The sequence below is a fragment of the Lonchura striata genome, chromosome 2 (genome assembly GCF_050655825.1).
Source record: "Lonchura striata isolate lonStrDom1 chromosome 2, ASM5065582v1, whole genome shotgun sequence".
NCBI lineage: Eukaryota > Metazoa > Chordata > Aves > Passeriformes > Estrildidae > Lonchura > Lonchura striata.
In genome coordinates, this window is record NC_140704.1 from 69591902 (window position 1) to 69612331 (window position 20430).

Below are 20430 nucleotides of genomic sequence, written 5' to 3' on the forward strand. Positions count from 1 at the left end.
TAAATCACAGATGTACACCAGCCTTAATTATAGTACCTCCTAAGCCTTTGAGTTTTGCAGGGTACTTTCTCTGCAACAGACACCTGGATGATGGCATCCCTTTAGGCAGTAATTTGTTTTTTATAGACCAACAGAAGTCCTTGGGCCTGCAATTAGCTTCATTTATGTAGCTCTCTGTACACTTCCTATGTATGTTTTAATTTCCACTTTCTTTAGGTTCCTTCCACTAGCTCCAGCAAGCGAATTGCACATTTAACAGGTCCCACTGCAAACTGAAATATCTGACACAAGATAAGTGTTCAAGAAAAGAACAACACATCTCTTCTCCCACAGTATTTTCTGCAGATTTCAGTTTATGGACCGCAAAGTTGCTGTTCAGATGAACCCCATGATTTTTATTTAAAGGTCTTCCACCAGCCACCCCACAGTCACAGCACAAATTCACTTCCAGAAGACAGGAACATACGACCCTCCCCTTCAGATTATATGGACCCTGTTTCTTGGCCATCCCATTTGGTACAACTCTGGGACTAGTTTTTCTGGTTACAGACATAAATCTGCGGTAAGGATTTATTTTCTATTTGTACATAAACATAGATGTTGTTTTTCTGGGTTTATTGCAGTTCAGTTAAAGTATCCTTCTGAGAGTGTTTTCCTTGCTTCTTGAAAACTTCTAACCTTTCTTATGCATTAAGCCAGACCCTTTCCTTCAAAAAGAAAGAAACACACCAATAAACAAGATAGGATTTAACTGTTAATAGTTTAGCTTTACTTCATTTCAACTACTTGACTTATGCCCTTGACAGAATAACGAGCTCCTAGAAACTTAGGTGAGGGAAGAACCAACACATGAAAGTGAATTCTGAAGTGTACCATGCATTATTCCATGCACTGTCTGTTCTACTCCCTCAGTTTAACTGTGCTTTGTTTCTGTTTCTGGGATCCTGGCTACTCTACTACATCTACATGGCTCTTTTTATATTCTCGTTTTTGCTGTTCTCTTTGAAGGTCTGCTCTAAGGACTCTCTAATTGTGCCATCCTCATTCTGCTGTGTTTTTTTATTTATGGCTTTCTTTCCTTATGCTGTAATATCATATCTTCTCTCCATCTTGCAGGATCCTTGAAAACAATGTAGTGCCACCATTTCCATACATAACAAAAAATTAAATATTTAGTTTGAGCTGTATTGACTGCCTGCCTGCACTTTTCTTTCTGTCTGGACTTTCCCCTTATGCTTTGCCTGCTGTAGTTGTTTCTCAGCCTCTACACTGCTTTGGCCCTTGGATGTGCCCCAATTCTGTGCAAGGCAGTGACTCCTGGTGTAGTCAGCTGAAGATGGCAGGGACCATGGCAGAGGGGAACCACAAAAGATGATCCAGAAGAAGAGTGGAGATGAACTCTGCAGTAAGGAAAGGTTTGTGTTTCTCCCTGCTTCTCCCAGAGGAGCCTTACCCAGCCAGAAAGGTGCTGCTACACTTGCTGTGGCCAGGGCATGTTGAGCACAGATTTTACCTGCTTCACCTTGTACATAGGCACAGAGTTGGACATTGCTAGCTGATTCCTTAAGAGCAGTCCACAGTAGCAGAACTGATCATTTGGGTGAAATTTTAAAGACTGCTAAAGTTCTGCAGAAGAACATGATATTTTCCAGGCAACCCCTGCTCCTGCCTGGGCTGGAAGGACTATAATGAAGACTTTGAAAGGTTTTTAGGTCTTGGATGCTGAACACAAATGCAGACTTGCTAAAAGAAGTTAAAAAGACTTGCTAAAAGAAGTCTTCCTCATCTATTAAAAAGACTCGAGTACCCCTGGGTAAGCTACTGTAGGATTTCCTTACTATAAAATTCATTGATCCCCAATTGTCTTGATTAAATTTAATATTTCCTAAAAAGTTTGTTATCCTCTCTACAGAGAAAGAGCAATCTTCTTGACCTTTTGCATATCAGGTCACCACTATCATGCCCTCTTCCCCTGTTTCTCCCTGTGACAAAACAAAAGCCAATGTACAAATGTTTCTTCTACAAAGAAGGATGCGTTTTTCTGACCAGGTTTTCTTGCCCATTTTTTCTACGGATTCTCTCTATCTGGTATGTTTCCTAAGGTGCAGTACCCAAAATTGCATCCAGTAGGTTTATCAAGGCTTTTTCAGTGCCAAACAGAGCAGAATTTATTCCTGCCCAGGACTGAAGATGCTCTTATTTAATATGCAACAGTAACGCACCTTAGCCATCTACTCTAATTGACAGACAAGGAGAACCTTTAGGCAGGGCTGAGGATTTGATAGAGCAACTCACTTGGTCATGTACCTGCTAGAGTTGGAAACACGGAGGGTTCCCGAGGAAAAGGATCCTAATCTGCCTGACTTAGCAGTGCAGCCTGGACACACTGTCTGCCGGGAGCACTGGTTGAGGGAAAGGTGTGTGCGGAAATAAAACATGAGAACATGAGGCATGGCTGGTGGGTGCTGGGCACGATGGGGCATTTAATAAATTAAGGGGGCGTGTTGGCAAAGCGGCTCAAATTCAAGGGGTAGGGCGGTGTTCGGTTTAATGTTGGAGCGAATTATCTTGGAGGTCTTTTTCATACTTAACGATTCTATGATTCTAAGGGGGCATTTAGTAAGTGAAGACGCTACAGGAAACTGGGAAGAGCTAGTGGGCATACTTCCACTGTTGGCCCTCTTGGAGGTAACACTGTAGAAGGGTTATTTTGCTAATCGCTTACTTTTTGGGGAAAAAAATAAGTGCCTCGGGTGAGCTGATTTGAAAATCTGTGGATGCAGGCGCATGAAGAAAGCGGAAAAGCCGTTCCCCAGCTACCGGAGGTGACATCCCGCGGCGGGACGCTTTTAAAAGGTTCCCTAGGAACTTCCCCGCTGGCGCAGGCCGGTGCCTCTCCGAGCAAACCGGGGCGAGAGCTCAGGTGACCCCTCCGAGCCGCAGAGCTGCCGCGCGGGAACCGGCACCTCCCGGCAGCGCCGGAGCGGGGGCGGCGGCTGGGATCGCGCCCACCGGGCGGGCGGGCGAGAGCCTTCCGAGGGCTGCGGAGCGGGGCTGGCCGCACGCCCCCCGCGCCGAGGGGAGCCCGGCGGTGCCGGTGTCTCGGTGCCGGTGTCTCGGTGCCGCTGCCGGGGCGGGCCCGGGGCGGGCCGGGCGCTCCGTGCGGGAGCAGCTGTCACTGTCAGCGAGCCGGCGAACCGGGATCCCGGCTGCGCGCAGGGGGAATCCCCCAGCCTCGCCCCCGCAGCCAATCGCCGCGCCGAATGCAAATCGCGGCCGCGCCCGGGCCAATGGGAAGACGGAGGGGCGGGGAGGCGGCCCCCCCGTTGGACGGCGCGGAGGTCGGCGGAGGCCAATGAGGCGGTGAGGCGGGCAGGGCGCGCCCCGGGGGCGGGGACATGCAAATTTGGTTTGAAAAGAGGGCGGGAAATCCGAGTTTCGCGGGAGGCCCTTGGCGCGTAACCCGTCTCCTTTCCCTTCATTCATTGTCAGCAGCCGCCGCTTCCTGGAGCCATTTTCCAGCCGGCCCCACACAGCGGGAGCGGCCCCGCTCCATCCGCCGCATCTGCCCGCCCCGCCGCCTCCGTCCCCCCCCGGCGCCCCGCATCCTGCAGCCGGGGCCCCCCCGGCACCCGCAGCCCCCAGTATTTTGCACGGGGCCTCGGCATCGAGGAGGAAAGGAGCTGGGAAGGCCGGGGGGGGAGGAGGGACGGGGGGGAGGAGGAGACGCGGCTGCGGGGACAGACCCGGAGGGAAGGATGAGAAGGGGACTCCAGCCTTCGGCCCCGGCAGCAGCGCCGCCGCCCGCTCCGTCCACGGACTCCAGAGCAGCCCCCGCCGGCTTCCCGACCCGCTTTGCCGCCGGCACCTTCATCCAGATCCGCAGCACCGGCGCCGTGGCGGGGGCGCCCTGTGTTATCTCCTCCTCCTCCTCCGCCGCCGCCGCTTCCCAGGCTCCCGGTGCCTTTGCCCCGGCGGCGGATGGGGGCCAGCCCGCTGGCAGCTCGCTGTACTGCACCCCCCACGGAACCGCCGGCAGGACGGCGCTGCTGCAGCCCGCTCTCGGCGGAGGCGGAGGCCGCCCCCCGGTAATTTTGTGTTTACCCCCCGTCCCCGCGGGGAGGGTGAAGGGGACGGGGGGGGATCCCGCCGCCGGCCGGACCCGGGGGGCGGGCGGGGTGCGGGGGGGAGGGCAGGAAAGGCGGAGGCAGCGCTTTGTTGCAATAAACTTTCCTGCCTCCTTCCCAACCCCCGCTGCCGGGTCTTATTGAAAAGAAGAGGGGGGGAAAAAGGAAAAAAAAAAAAAAAAGGAGGGGGGAAAATAATAATCCCCCGCCACGTCCCGCCGCACGGGTGCAAAGAGCGAGCAGCCAGCGGCGGGGAAGGGCCCCGGGGCGGGGGGCCGGGCCGGGCCGTGCCCCGCCGGTGTCTCCGCTTCACCCCCGGAGCCGCCGGTGACGTCTGGCACACGTGCGCGGAGGCCGCGGCTGTGACTGGGAGCCGGGGCGGGCGGGGAGGGGGACGCCGCTTCCTCCTCCTCCTCCTCCTCCTCCTCCTCCCTCTGGCCTGGGACAGCCCGACCGCCGGCCGGCTGCCCCCGTCCCCCGCCGCTTTCCGAAATGCCCCTGCAGCAGGTCAGTGACTCGTGGGGCGGCGGCGAGCACCAACCCTCCTCTCCCCCCGCTTTAGAATTTATGCCCCCTCCTTAAAATCTACGCCCCCCCCCCCCTCAAAAAAAAAAAAAATCCTCCTCCCCCACTCGTGGGGTTTTCTTTGTCCTCGCCGATTTCGGGTGCGCGCTTGGCCCTCGTGGGCTCCGCCGACTTGGTGAGTGGGGGAGGGCGCGGGGCATCCGCGCCGAGCCGGGGACGCCGGGAGGGGCTCACCTGCCCCCCCGGGCTCCACGACCCCCGCCCGGCGGCGTGGCATTGCTCAACTCCTTCCCACCTCTCGCCCCGGTGCGCCCCTGCCAGGGCAAAAGGGGGTTTAACACCGCTTTCCCCCGCCCCCTTTTTCCCTGCATCCACTCGGTGATGGTCCAGGTGTGGGATGGTGCTGTAATTCTGAAATACTTCTGGAAGAGCTTTGGGGGCAGCTCGGAGGCTGGGGAGGATGGCATGAGCTGCCTCTTGTGTGGGTTTTTGCAGGTGTTGGTTGCTGATCTAGTGGTGGAAGTTTCAAGGCTCATTAAAGCCCATCCAAAGCTTTTTTTAAAATTACTATTTTTTTTTAACTTTTAAAATAAGCATCTTTGCTGTAAAAAAAGAATTTATTTTTTTGGTGCTCTTGGTCTTCAGCATATCTTAGCGGCACTCAGTGTCAAGCAGGCTACTTCAGGCCACTTTGTAAATATTTGGCTGTCCTACATGAAGGTTGATTCCTAGAAGGTGGTGGTAAGTGAATGCAAAGAGGAGCATATGTTACACGATGATTCTGGGAGAAAAATTATACAGGCTTTTTTGCCTTTGTGGGAGGGATGTTGATGTCATAGGAACTCCTAAAATTTCTCATTAATGGTTCCTGTAAGAGCTTAAGGTATGATTTTAGTGCCTTTTTTTTTTTTTTTTTTTTTTTTTTTTGTATGCTGCTCACCTCTCTAATGGTAGGAATTCCTGTCCTTAAAAACCTGGGAAGGCTTAATTCCACCCCAAGTTTTGGAAGTGGAGACAGTGATTTTGGCCTCTGCCTGCAAAGAAGTCCCCACACAAGTAATGCGTTTCTTGTATTCCCTCAGCCCCCATATTAAATTCGGGGAGAGATGTGGGATGGAGGAGGAAGAGAGTGGTCAGGCCAGCAGTATCTACAGCCACTGGCTGGCACCCACCCAGGGTGATAAGCCATCCATGGCACACACCAGGAAAGGGGTTGTGCATCCTGCTCTGCCCTGACAGCTGTGCTCATGCAAGTGCCCTTCTTGGAGCTGTGCTGGTTTGCCACAGACCCATCTTTTGGGAAGTCAGGCTGAAGCGCCCTAGTGCTCTGCCTTGACTTTCTGCACCCCAAACTGCTTGGCAGGGATGCTATCCTGCCCTTTCTAGTCTGCAGCTTCCAGGTAGCTTTCCTTGAAAGTCACGGAGGCTTTTCTGGGACTAGGAGGTGAGGTTGTTCTGCCCTTGGTTCCTAGCAGAGTATTTTTGACTAACTAATATTAGGGACTGGTGAAAGGAATGAGAAAACACTGGGTATCTGAGTCTGTGAGCTCAGGAAAGTAGCACCAATATAAATTTAGCTCTTGATTATTGAGTTGCAAATAGTGGATGGCATATGAGACCCCAGCTGGAAACAAGGCCTTGCTATGCAAAAGACTAGAGGTAAGTCTAAAAATTTGGCCAGTACACCTGCACTGGTTAGATTATGAAAATACTCTTGCCTTGCAGATGTAACTGCACTGGCAACCCACCCATCACTTCCAAATATAAACTATGGTATGCCTGAAAAAGAGTCAGTACAGCAGTATAGTTTAGGCTGTGCAGGGAGGTGTTCAACTACACAAGCCAATGAAAAAGATTCTTTGGCCCAAGTAAGCTGCTTCCCTTGGGATTTTGGTGGTTATTTTATCTGTGGTTGTGCATATGTAACACTGATGGAAAAGCCTTGAAAACTGGCCTAGTCCATAACAACAGGCCTCTCCAGCCCCATGGTGAGGAGAATTTGCACACTTCCATGTCCCAAGCAAGCTTCTCCATACTGTCCAGAGCCAGTTCCTTGCTCTGTGGCTGAGGGTTGCTAACTGGCCCCTTGTGCCCTGGAGAGCTCTGGCTCTGGGAGGCTGTGACCCACCCCGCCTGCCCTTTAAACTTGAGGACCTTTTGCAGGATTCCTGTGGAGTTCATAGAAAGTGTTTCCAGGTGGATCTGAACCCCTGCTCTAGCTTAAACACTCTCAGTAATGAAGAATTTAACCCTTGCAAAACAACCATCAGCTTGCACCCCTTGGGAGAGCCTGATCCTCTGGAGACTGTGCTGTGGCAAGGGGCCAGTGGTCCTGCATCCTCCCATGCTCTCCTGCACCCTGCTGGGGGCTGGTGCTTTTTCCCTTCTGGAATCTCAGGCTTCCCAGGATGGAAAATTAACTCTGACCTAAATAAATAAAGGTTTTCTGCTGGGCAAGCAGGTTGAACCAGCTAATGGCAGGTCTGGGAAGTGCCAGGGACCATCAAGAGAAAGTGGTGGCCAGGGATATAGCACAGGAGTTGTGACACCATGCTGTTTTGGTGTCAGTGAGTTTGTGAATTGACTTGGATCCTCATGAGAATGCAGAAGTTAGTGTTCAATGAGGTACCCCAAAAGCATTCTCACTTTGAGAAGGTGTTGCCTTCTCACTTGGTGTGAGAAAGTCACTACCATTAGCACTATCCTGTACTCAGAAATGGGGTTGCTAGAAAAGCAAGCTGCTCAAAATGTTTCTAATTCAAATAGCAGAGAATTTCTTACTGTCTTTGGGTTATAAAGATAAGCCTTTAAGAAGAGGGCCATTTTCTTAGCCATGAGAAAATGCTTAAATGGAGACACCACCCACATGTTAAGTCCTTTTTAAAAGGGGCTAAATCCTCTTAACAACAATATCTTTAGAGAACTCCTGTGGCCTTTAGATGACATGAGCTGTGGAGAGGCTAGTTCGGCATACTTCAGAAGGGGGCAGGAGGATTTACATTTCCAAGCTGAATACTTAGTACCTCTCTCATTTTTCTGGTGGTTTAGAAAGTACCTCTTCCTTCCTCCCTTCTTCTCAACAAGATGCAGCTGGAAAGGGAGAAAAATGTGGTAATGCACAGTCTTTCTCCTAGGTGTTATGTAAAGGAGCAAGCCAAATAGGAAATAAATAATGAACAAGGATTTAAGGTATGGGAGAAGAACATAAAGAAGCAGGCAGTTAACCTAGTAGCTTTTCTTTATTTTGCAGCAATGGAAAGGTTTGTATGTGAAGGCACAGGTGTTTTCATATTCAGACCTGTTTACTTTGCTGATATTTTGTGTTAGTAGAAATGAATGTTAGTATGAGTCTGGCACCTTTGCTTTTTGACTAGCATTTAAGGGATTTTCTTTGGTTCAAATCCCTCTCTTCCAGCAACACACTGTTTCTGAGCCCCAGGAGGTACATGGTCCTTTGGGTGCAGTTGTCTGAGGTGAGGTCAAAGAAGTATAAATTATGATTGCCCCAACCATGCTGGCAAACATGTTGTGAAAAGTGGGCATCCTAGCAAAACCCTACAAGTTTTCCAGCCCATGTGCTGTAGCTTGCTGATGGCTTTGCTATCCTCATGCAGAGTCCTCATACCAGCTGTGCTGGTATGGCTCCATCTGCACCAGAGTTCCTGAGTAGGGTAGCCCCATGGTGATAAGGGCTTTTGGCAGGGTTCCATGAACAGCTGAGCTGTTGCTGGAAGGAGTAGGCTTGCTTTTCCCTCTCTGTCTTCTCTATATCATCTTGTTTGCTCTGCCTATGGCCAGACAGGGTTCTTCCCCTCCTAGTGTGCCTGGGGAGCATCTTACCATGCTGACAGGTTAGTTTTGTTTTTTTTTTCAACAAGGTAGAAGAGCTGGGTCTGAACACTAGGTCTGGCAGGCATCTTGGGCCCAAGGTGGGCTGAGTGAGAAGAAGGAAGGAGACAGGAACTTGCCCATGTGGTGCAAAGGTTTTGAATTGCCCCATCAAACTTCCATTTTATCATGTTGGTCTTACTGTTCTTTCTGTGAGTATATTTTCCTTGCACCACCAGTCTGCTTACCAAAATCTGGGTAGGGGTCATTTTATGTCCTGTTTATTCTTCTGTAGAGGATGCTCCACCTGGTTAAGCAAATACAGGCGTTTTGTTTCCCCTCATTTTGTTCCAGGTGTGTTGGTGCTGTTCTGTTAATTTTTACTATGTGCTTATCTGTGAGTACGTGCAAGCATTTACAAGGAGAATAATCTTTCAATTTAGGAACAGACGTATATTTGCAAGATGAAGGGTTCCCCCACTACTTCTGTGACTATGACTGTGGCAAGTGTTTCAGGAAAGAGCACAGGGAAGGAGGCTTGCACAGGAAAGCCCTTCATGTGTCAAGAGAACATTTTCTTGGTCAGGTGTACAATGGGTTTTATAGCTATCAGTGGCTGGTGATTTTTGTGATCCTGGTTTAAATCTAGCTGTATTTTTGACCTTAGGTAGCAACAAGTTCTAGCCATTATTTAACTATTTTGTGTGAAAAATGAACAATTTTCTTTGTTTCTTGCGTTTTGTTGTTTTTTTTTTTTTTCTGTTTGAACTTGCTGTCTATATTGTTCTTGGGTGATCCTAGATATTGTGGTAGGGAAAAATGATTTTCTGATATATGTTTCTCTGCCCAGTTTATGATAAGTTATGTCCTCAGATGTCTTGTCCATTCTGAAGAGTGTCAGACAATTCATTTCTCCTGAAAAGAAAGCCATTAATGTAAAGTGAAAGGTGTCCTTTTTTTAAAGGGACTATATGGGTGTGAAAACAAGTGTGTCTGTAGTTGTAAGTTTTTACTTGTGAAAGTTCTGTGGCCTGGCAGCTTTGAAAGATGTTTGTAACACATGGTAAACTCACTTTGCAGAGAGACCCTTTCAGACCTTGTTTCAAGAGGTTTTAACCTGGTCCTGGAGAGGGGAGTGGGAGGTGTGGGACAGAGGGGATGAGTAGCCTTGGCTGCTGTGGGAATGGCTCTTTATGAGATGCAAAAAGGAAAGTGAAGTAGCACCATTCCTCTTTGGAGCCCAGTCCTTTGCAGGCCAGTAAGACTGGTGTGGTTGTGGGAGGGAAATTCAGCCATCCTTCCTGTTCAGAGCACCAAGAATGAGATTGGTACGTGTGAAATGAAGACAGGAGCTTTTCTTGGTAGCTTCAAGTATGGTATCTTTCAGGCATCTCTTCCAAAGGTGCCTGCTTGGCTGATGGCCATGGCTCTGGTGGCAAGGCTGGTCCTGGTGCTGGTGTGCAGGAGTGGGAAGGTGGCTCAGGCTTTAGTCCTGGTTTGTGGGAGAACTGCCTGCTAAGGGCGAGTTGGACACTCAGTTTCTGAGTCTGACTTCAGTTTCAGTGAGTTTCTTGCACTAGTGGTTACAAAGATCCAGCCTGGCCCAGTGTGGGGCTTCAGCAGATGGAAAGCTCTTAGAGTAACTAAATCTCCAGGTTTTATAGTCTCTGCAAATAATCTCATTTACAGCTAGCAGCCCTTAGTATGTATATATGGAGGTAACTTTTATCCTTACAAATGACTAAGTTGGACTTGAGGCTTTTGTTTTGGCTGACAGTTAATCATCTCTTTACGTTATTTTTCAAGACCAGGATTGTGCACAAAATAGTAATTCTGGGGAGAAGAAACTCCTGTCGTATTCCCTGGGGGAAGTGGTGTGCAGTGGGAGAGAGGCTGCCTGTGCCTCTGAGATGGGGCTGCTGCAGTGCTGGAGCTGCTGCTGGTGAGGTATTTGAATTCTGTTTCAATTTCAGTTCTGTTTGAAGACAGGCTTGGCAAAATTGCCCAATTTATCACATCTTTAAAAAGGAACTATTTAACTTCTGTTTTCCTCAAGTAAGTTGGTCCAAAACCACACTTGGAAGTGCTATGCCTGGCATGGGTGTCTCTTGAAGTACTATGCTGTCTGCTTGGATGTTGCTGCTATTTGCTGGATCTAGTGGCATTCATGGAGTTCTTAATGCCTTGACAGCTCAACATGGCTTGTGGTAAATATTTGCATCTGCAAGCCCTGTAAAAGGAGAAGGCAGGAGCTTGACTAGGTGTTGATTAAGCCAGAGCTTAATGAAAATGGCCTTTGTTGTGTGGTAAGAGTACTACTTCATGGGTTTTAGCATCCCTTTTATACATACATGAATGCATAGCAAATGTGCTGGTAGTTGTTTGCAAACTGAGCTTGCCTAAGGTTAATGGCGTGTGTCATGAGTCTCCTGTCCCACTTATGAACGTGAACAGTTGTTGACCTGACCTGTGACAGTGTGAAAACGAACATGCTATCTCTGTCACTGCTGCACATGTGTGCCCTGCAGCGCTCGGGTGTTTTGTGTCCCAGCTCTTTGGCCCAGGACTAAGCTAGGAGGGCAAAGAGGAGCATTAAAGATCATCTTCTCAGAATCAGCTGGCATCTCTTCTGTAAGTATGCTAAGGTATGTGGGCAAATATAGCTTTTCTGTATTCCTGGCTCTAAAACTAATACCAGTATTCCGTTTCATTGCTTTCTTGGAGTAAGAGACTTGATCACCTCCAGCTACTTTCAAGATTCTTCCAACTTGTAGGTGGCTGCATTTAGGCCCAGAGGTGTCCATCACATAAGGCTGGTGACATATTCAGGTGCCTCACTTCGAGGGTCTAGAACCTGATTTTTCAGAAGATATGGGGTGTTTCCTGTGATGCGCAATTGCAGTATTGCAGATGTTGAGTCCTTGGTATCTGGGGATTTATATGGACAAATCACTGTTAAAAGCAGAGGCTGCTATTATTTTGGCTTTATTTATTTTTACAATGTAATTTTATGGTCATGTCTCATCGACCTTGTGGGCCACTAGTTGTTTTGCAAAAATCTGTGAAAACTTTTAGAAAACATGTAAAGAACTATTTTTGGTAAAAAAAAGTTGTATTGGGCATCTGGAGAACAAGAGATGTTTGCTTAGCCTTTGCTGCTTCAGCTCCAGCATTCCTGCCTGGAGTTGTGGTATGTCTGTTGGTTATGTATGCATAGATTCTAAAAGTAATTTTCATTAATGAACTTCTTGAAAGACATTCTCGTCTTAACCATGCTATTCTGGTTTGGGTTTTTTTGCTTGTTGTACAGCTGTTGGTTCAAAGGTTGTTGCATATTACATAACAGTGCTAGAAGAGGGGGGGCGAGTGAAGGAACTCATTGGCAAACTTCCTTCCTTGTTAATTAAGGTGACATTAGAGGTCTCTGGTTTAGGGCTCAATGGTGCGCACGATGCACGAGTCGAATTCTTATACGTCATGTCAAGCTCATTGGTCCACTTTACTAGTTCTCTCTGAATATAACTTTGTCTTACTTTTGGTTTTACCCGTTAGTTATAAAAGCATACTAAAATTAGAGTGCAGTAACAGATACTTTTTTTTTTTTTTTGCAAGCCACTGAATATGCACTGTAGGATTTTATATTTTTTACACATTTTAAAGTACAGATGTAATTTTAGCGTGAAATACTTCTCCATGGGGTGAGTGTACTATGCTATCTAAAAACCTAGCTTTCAAGTTTACCTTTAAAATGTTTTTCAGAAACAAACTGACTTGTAGACTTGTTTGCATCCCTCCTTCCTAGACCTTCAATTTAAGAGGTCATCTGGCAAATTTCAGGTCTGGAAGTAAAAGCCTTATCTCTTGGCCCAGCAATTATATTGGTGAAGTCCACTGACATTGCCAATAGGCGCCTTTCTGACTTTTTGGATGCTACCTGAGTGTAAGCAGATAAGTATGTAAAAAGTACAAAATTATGTACAGAGAAGGCTTCATCTTGTACCATAGGTGGAATGGTGGTTTGTGTGTCCCAGGTTGTCTGCCATGGCTTAGGATGGGAATTACAAAACAGTCTTCACCCAGAGGGTGGTTGGGCACTGGAACAGTCTCCCTAGGGCAGTAGTCACAGCACCAAGCCTGGCGAAGTTCAAGAAGCCTTTGGACAATGCTGTCAGGCACATAGTGTGATTATCAGGGATACAGAGGATCTGCAGGACCAGGAGTTGGATTCTGATCCTCTGGGTCTTGGGTTATTCTATGATTATTAACGGGTAATGGTTTTAAACTAAAAGAATCTGGATTTAGACTAGATGTAAGATGGTTTTTAAGGCAGGGCTAATGAAACATTGGAACAGGTTGCTGAGACAGGTGATAGGTACACATTCCTGGAAACATTGAAGGCTGGGTTAGATGGGACTCTGAGCAACCTGATCTAGTTAGCTGTCAGTGCTCATTGCAGGGGGGTTGGACTAGATGACCTTTAAAGATCTCTTTCAACCCAAGCTATTCCATGATTCTATAGGAAAATGCATGCTCTAAGGAGCAGATCTGAAGGCTTTGCTGCATTCTCTGAGTGCTGCTGTAATGGAAAGTGGGCTTTCCTTCACCTTCTGCTTGGGTGTTTTTTAACATCTGCTGTTTTTAAAGTCATTTTCCTACCAGGGACACTAGAAATGAATTATATGGAATTAGAATGTCTTGAGCAATGCTAGTAACCTAATAGTGCCTTCAGCATTTGTTTTCTTGTGCTGTTAATTCTGGAATTAAATGGCAATTACCATGTATATATGCTGGTGCTGTTTCGCCTTGCCAGCGTTGTGTTTTTAGACAGCGTTGGTCGTGCACATTGACAGTCAGTTTTTGTCCCCATACAGTGAGCTAGTTCACACTTTGTCTAATGTCTTCGCATAGCAGGAATTGATGTTGGTTACAGCCCTCAACAGAAGGCTTTTGTGTGGTGAGATCTGAAAGCTGTCTTGTTGGAGCTTTTATCAAGGCTATTGCAATGAGGCCATTATCTCCGCTCATGGAAAACATAGATATTCGCAGAAATTTTTATAGCAATGCTTGGTAAGTGTCATGCTGGGACAGAGCGACAATGCTGGAGCAGGACAGAAATAATACCCGAGGTGGCAGCCATGCTGTGGCGGGGCGTTATCTGTCCTTGCAGACTTGGGGACAGGGTGGGAAGGGAACTGCACACGGGGCAGGCGGAGGGTAGTGATCAGGGCTATCACAGGCACAAATAATCCTGGCCGTCGGCTCAGTAGAATAAAGTTTCACTTTTCATGGTAAGAGTTTTATTGAGTGGCTCTAAGTAACCTAGATCTGAATTGCTGTATAATGCTTCTGCACCTCATACTTTTTTGGGTGTTTTTTTTTTTTGTGTGTGTTTTTTTTTTGGTTTTTTTTTTTTGGTTTGTTGTTTTTTTTTTTTACTTTCAGCTGCGCAGTATCTGTGACAAAAAGTGTCTCTGGGGGAGTTATGTAAAACTGCAAGTCGGGTGAGAGGAAGCTGAAACTTCACAACCCGGCTGTAGTACCCTTAAGCACAAAATTCTTTCTGCCAGTAAAAAAGACAACTTACTACTTGAGGTGAGTGCAGGGAGGGCTTTAAAAATTATAAAATTATAATAGCGTATTCACTGGCTTCTTTGTCTCAACCATAGGTTTATTCACTGGGTTTATTCTTTCTTTCCCTCAGGAATTATGGGTTAGAAAAAGTTTGTTTTTTGTTTTTTTTTTTTTTGTAAAATGCAGTGTCTTGAAAGCATAAGCAAGTTGCTCATTTTCTTTCTCTGATTCTTAATCATAAGAGCTGCCTTGATGATTTTTCCCACCTCAGATTAGCAGTTTATTTATAACATGCTAATGTTCTGCATGCCCGTTGGTATTACTGTTCTGTCATGCTGAGCTGAGAATTGTTCTCTCAAAAACTGACACTGCAAAGATGACATAAAAGAACATGAGAAATTGCCTATGATAGAGAAACATTCAGGTGGCTTTTGGTATGACTTTGATTCACGCTTTCTACAAAATCATTTACATTTCCTTCCTGATTTCTATTGCTAGTCACATTCATGTTGCTTGCTTTTATTTTTGCTTACCAAAAATAAGGAAAAATGCAGACCGTTGGCTTTTGGCATCCTTGTTACCCTTTTGTTCCTACTGGCAAACTTCTCTGTGATTGTCTTCCACGCAGTATCACCAGCTGCCTTCTTGGATTGCAGGCAGGGGAATGAGGAACTCCAGGAGTGTTTCCCCCTTCCTGCAGGGTGTCTGTGGAAAGCCTCTTTCACATCTAGGGGTTAGCAGCATCCTTCCCACTGGTCCTCCACTTAAGCAGCTCTGCAGAAAGCCAGGGAGCATTCAAAGCCCACACTGTGCAGTGTGAGGTGTCTTGTGTGTGGAAAAGCAAAGGGCAAAATAAAAACACATCCCTTGAGTTTCTGTACTTGGAGCCATGTGCTTTGTAGGTGTTTTCAAGAGAGATGACAAAGATGTAAGATCATTTGGCAGCCTCTTGCATTACTATGACCTGTTCATCTGTAGAGATGCTCTTCATGTTGCTGCTGGTCTTGGCGCACTGAAGTCCTTCCCAATTCTCGTCTTGTTAGCATCGTGTTTGCTGAGTATGTGGGAAGTGAATGCAACAGTAGTGAACAGGTTGTGTGCAGTTAGCTAGATATTAAACTTAGGTACAGCCTTCTGTGGGAAGAATTAAGTTAGCAGCTACAAAGGAATTTTTTTTGGTGGTATTTGTATTTTAGGGGGACAGAAACCCCTTTTGCTGTGAAAGGGAATGTGTAGGGAATTCCAGAGACTGGCATATTTAATTTAGAGGAGAAAAGAAAGAGAAAAGGAGGCAAATCCCCCTTATTCAGAGCCATATGTTCAAGGTACTATCCTTAGTGTGATTTATTTGCTTCAGAATTAGGAAAGAGGGTTGCTAGGAAAAGTAAGATGCATTCACTTCTTTCACCCAAAAGAATTTTATACAGGTGATTACAATCTCTCTCCTTTCTCTCTCTTTCCTAGTCCTGGAGAATAATCAATTTAGCAATACGTCAGAGCAAGCAAAAATGTGATTGTTCTCATCTGCAGTACAGACACTAAGATGGACTCCTTTCTCTAAGGCCGAAATCAGATCTTTCTGTTTTGAAGTGAATTGGGAGTTATCATGTTCTCAGTAAGAAAGGATCAGAATTTCAGTCTTTTTCTTTCCCCTTTAAGATTTGTGAAGTTTTGGGGCATTTTTGACTATTCTTTCGATGGCCTCAATGCCAGTTTCAAACCACTTCCTTACTTCCTCTAAGGTGGGGAAGCAGCACCAGTTGTACTGGACAGGGGTTTTATCTGTTTTAAGTACTTAATTTCAAGTGGAGAAGTGTGGCTTTCCCAGCTGTTTAAAAAGCTCAGTTGCCTCAGCATGTGGAGAGCAGGTCCCAAACTCTGTTCGACCAGCAGCAGAGAAGGGGGGAATTGCCTTCAGATCTTGCAGGGAGAAAACTTGACGCATCTATGAGGTGCTGTAGTATATCTAGCTAAAAATACCAGATACTTGAGCTTGCCTTATTGACTTGTTGGATGGCAATACAACAGATCCTGAACTTTGTGTAGTAGTGCAATGGTGTAAGAGGGTTGGCATAAAGATCCCAGCAAATGTACTTGCTCACCAGAGCTACCCTGACTTTCCCACTGAAAGTGCAAGTGTGGCATGCCTAGAAGATAAGGAATTGCCTGCCTCTCTGCAATGGTGCTGGAAGGTTTGCTTTCCTCCTGAAAAGCTGATGTCAGATTCTTTGTCCAGATTTAGCCCAGTCTCTTTGGTTTGTGTTGATCAAATCATATGAAAATGTATTTTTCCTTCTGCTGCCGAGTGATGCTGAATGCCTTCTACATGTACTTCACCTCTCCCTGATAGATGATGCTTTTTGTCCTCATTGTTGCTCTGCCTCGTATTTGAGTGCCTTTCCATGACTGCGTGGACATGAGCCCCAGCATGGAGCAGGTACAGTGATCTTCCCAGCCAGAACTTTGAATTAAAAGTATTTTCTCAATGGGAAGGTACATTTTAACTCACTACATGCATCTCCTATAGTGTGATGAAATTGCATCAGTATTTTTACTAAGCATTTTTATCCAGAATATCAATTTCAGCAAAGTGGTTTTTTTAAGTTTACTATTAAGATCTTTAATCTTGGAAGGCAAGCCAGCGAGGTGATTCAGGTAAAGAACCTTTTAGAGTCACAATATAGAATTTTTTCACCCAAACAAAGGAAGGTGGTGGTTTGAGCACACGCCAGTTTGCCTTTCCAGAGCTGTGATACAGCTGAACCACAGTGGAAATCTGGAACCATAACAGCACTGCTTATAGGAAGTTTGACTCCCTGCATTTAACCACAAATGTGGTCAATGTTAGGAGAAGCAATAGCAGAGGGGAAGAAAGGTGGTAGTATTTGATTAGCTTTTTTCTCCTTGTTTTCTGCTGTGAGGAAAGAGTGATAACATTACTAACTGATGGTTCCAGTTTCCTTGTTACACTTTGAGGATATCTTTTAGGGTAGATATGATAAGACTTGCTTTCAGCATTTTAAATAGTCACACGCTGTTAAGCAGTTGTGCTGCTTGGTAAACTGTTGGGTGTTTCTGAAGACAGTAACATGGAGAAGAGGATTAAATACCATGTCAAGATCCTTCAGGTGGTCACTAGTTTCATGCAGGGATTGAAATGCAAAGCACTTCAGTCATGATGGTTTTCTGCAGGAGGTTATTGAGGGATAGAGGTCTTCCCGTTGATCCTCACCATTGTGCCCTAGACCAACATGCTGTATTCATTCAGTTCAGCAGCACAAGAACGGCTGTCTGTCTTGGACACTAAAATATCCCGCTGTTTCCTATCTGCACGTTCTTGGAAATGAAATGTAATCCTCTCATAGGCAGAGTAGCCTTAATTGCCTCGCGGGCTAGGAAGGAAAGGATGATTTGGGAACCAAGTCTGTGCTACTAGAAGTGCTTCCCATGACAGAGGGGATTTCCTGGAACCATGCTGGGGGACCCTTTGGCGATATGGTTTCAGAGTCAACTTGCAGCCACGATCCAAATTGGTGCCTCCACAAATAGGGTCATGCTGCCCTCCCTCCCTGCTTTGACGCCTGCCCTGTGCTTGTCAGACTGGGGACTGCTCCAGCTGAAAGCTAACACTGGCTGAGTGATTAGTTTTCAGCACAGGGAGCTCCCTGGCCCAGCCACGGGGTTAGGGTGGAGGTGGACAGCAGCGGCTGCCCCTGGCCATGCCCTCTCCCCACGCACGGGACGCTTGCTTGGAGTGGCAGCAGACCGAGAGTCTCACTCTGTGTGTGACCTCAGCATCTCCTAGAAGCCAGTGGAGTTGTGCGGAATGAAACCTTAACAGATGGCTCTGTTAAGAAATAGGCAGCTTTTGCACCACTACTCTCTGCTTGGGTTAGCGAGGGCATGCAGCTGCCACAGCCCGGCCAGCAGTGCCCAAGGGCTGGGGGGAGCTCACACGCTCTCCCCATCTCCAGCTTTGAAGGGCTTGGAGGCAGTATAGCAGGTTTGTGAGCACATGGAGGAGTAACTATGGCTGAAAGCATCCTCAGTTCATGGAGGAAAGCCATATTTGCTTAAACTGGGAATCTGCTCAGTCCTGTTTGCACCTCATACATTTGTCTTTCAGTCCCTGACAGAGGCTCCCAGGCTACGTGTAACTTAATTACAGTCTGATGGCTGTCACTGAAGTAGGCGAGGATATAAATGTAATTTGTGCCTAGAAGTTATGTATGTAGTGAGCTTGCAATACTGGAGGCCTTCTTAGCAATCACAGCTGTCAGGGTATACCTCTAGAGGAAAGACTGGCTGTGCTACCCTGGCAGGTACAGTCTGACGGGTACAGCTCTAAACAGGGCTTTAATGTGACTAATTGTTAATAGGTGAAAGTAGAGTTGTGGTCTTGCATGAAAGATCACAGAATCCTTGGAGATAACAACTGGGATAGCTTTTACAATCAACAGCCACAGCAGCTGTGGCCGAGGGTCTTGTGTTGTGTAGTTTATGAAGGTGGGAAGGCTCATAGAGCTTCTGGTCAGAGGGGTAGTAATGAACACCAGCCACATGCAAAGTTGGCCGAGGAAGGTTGAGTTTTGTGACTGCACAAATAGCAAAGTCTCCTTTCTGCCCCGCAAATGGTGAGGTGGAGCCAGCATGCATTGCAGCGAGACCATCCAGGGCCCTGCTTATTCCATGCTACAGCAGAATTCTGCCTTTGTGGCCAGAATATACTGCTGAATTTCAGCTTTGACTTAAAAGAAGGTGTATCATTGTTATTGTAAGTAAACCTCCACTACAAACTCGGCTAGTGCAGAACTAACTTTGGAGGCAGCCTGTAACTCACAGGGCTGTGAAATAAGAGTTTCACTTTAATCTGTTGTCTGTTTTCAAACATAACTATTTTGTTATTGATTACTTGCGAAAAAGGTCTGATGTGTTTATCTCGCAATCCTTACACATGCTGCCCACTGCCAGGAGCCTCAGTTCTCCCCTCAGCAGCTGCCAAAATTTCCATCTTTCTCCTGATACTTTCTTTAGCACCATTGTGCATTGAAATGCTTGCAGGATAGCAATATGTGAAAGCTGTGTAGCATTCCTGTTTATCTTGGAAGTCAGTGTTTTACACAAGGAGCACTGTAACTCTGCCATATTTACTTTCTTGTATTTAATTCAATGAAATGTATTTACCTGAAGTGGACACGAAATTTCCAGTTTGCGGTGGAAAGGACCAGGCTGCAGAACTCGTTCCAAGTCAGGACAGAGTGCATGAGGGCTCCTTGCCAGTGCAAAGCGTGGGAGGAAATTCAGGAGTAAGACTACTCTTGCTGCTATCATCAGCAGGCGCCTGTTGAAAGGGTAGGAGTTACGGATGTCAAGGCAAGACAACAGGTTTTTGTGTTTTCTTGAATTTTAGACTTCCAAGACAAACCGATGACTGGCAAAGCAGGTTTTGTCCAAGACTGTCTCTGCTTTAGCTTTGATAAGAACTTCCAGCCTCAGATAGTGAGATATAGTCAAGTTTTCTGGGGTAATCTTAGCTTTACAGTTTGATTATAATTTGGAATTAGGGTTGGGAAAACAATTAGTGTAGGAAATGAGGGCTTCTATGGGAATCTATCATGCTTAAGGATTTATAGCAATCTAGCAAGCCTGCAGACTGGTGAGGGCTTCCTACGGCTGCCTCAAGTTACCTTTTCTCCTGCTTCTAAGAGTAGGCTCTCCTCCTTCCTATCCATATATTGTTGAGAGAGGGCATCGTCCACAAGCTATTTTTATTCCTACTCCTTTCCATAATTATATGTAGCTTTTATAAATCTGTCTGGATGGGAAGCTCTCGTGTACTTTTGAAGGCCTTATTTGATCTAAATTTAAGATGTTTCATGTCCAGTTGTGAAACTTGCTATTTTAGTTCACTCTACCTACAGCTTTTACTAAAACAAGAGGAAAAGGATGAAGAGGAGAGACTGAAAAGGGTGTGTGAGAGGAGGGAAAGATGACTCATAAGTGGGACTACATTTGAAAGTGAAAAGGATCAAGGTGTACTGATCATAAGAGAGAAAGTTATGGCTTCTGTGAAGAAGGCACAATTAAACCATGTGGTCATTTATCTTCTGAGCAGATTAAGGTATGTTTGGGGAAGAACCCATGGGCCTGAATTGAGTAGATAGATTTCTTCACTCTTCAAAGTTATTTAAAGAAAGGAATTTTTAGTGTGGACTTTAATAGGTAATATTTTAGTGCTAGATTCCACTGGAAGACTTCCCCAGGCTTCTGGAAAATCCCATTTAGCTGTCCATTGCCTACAGGATAGTTCTAATAGCTGCATAGTTATGCAACAGGATAGGTAGTGCAAGAGGAAAGAGGGGGAAGGCCACAGTACAAG

The 20430-nt window shown here is 46.3% G+C and overlaps 1 protein-coding gene across 2 annotated transcripts in view; it reads left to right on the forward strand.

Annotated features, from left to right (window-relative positions):
• The first annotated feature begins 3716 nt into the window (after positions 1–3716).
• E2F3 (E2F transcription factor 3) overlaps positions 3717–20430 on the forward strand; it is a 41801-nt gene continuing 25087 nt past the window's right edge. For both annotated transcript variants that reach the window (XM_085573582.1, XM_085573583.1), the window contains exon 1: positions 3717–4088. In XM_085573582.1, coding sequence (XP_085429708.1) covers positions 3759–4088 — 330 coding nt within the window. In that variant the 5' untranslated portion in view covers positions 3717–3758. The remainder of the gene's footprint in view (positions 4089–20430) is intronic.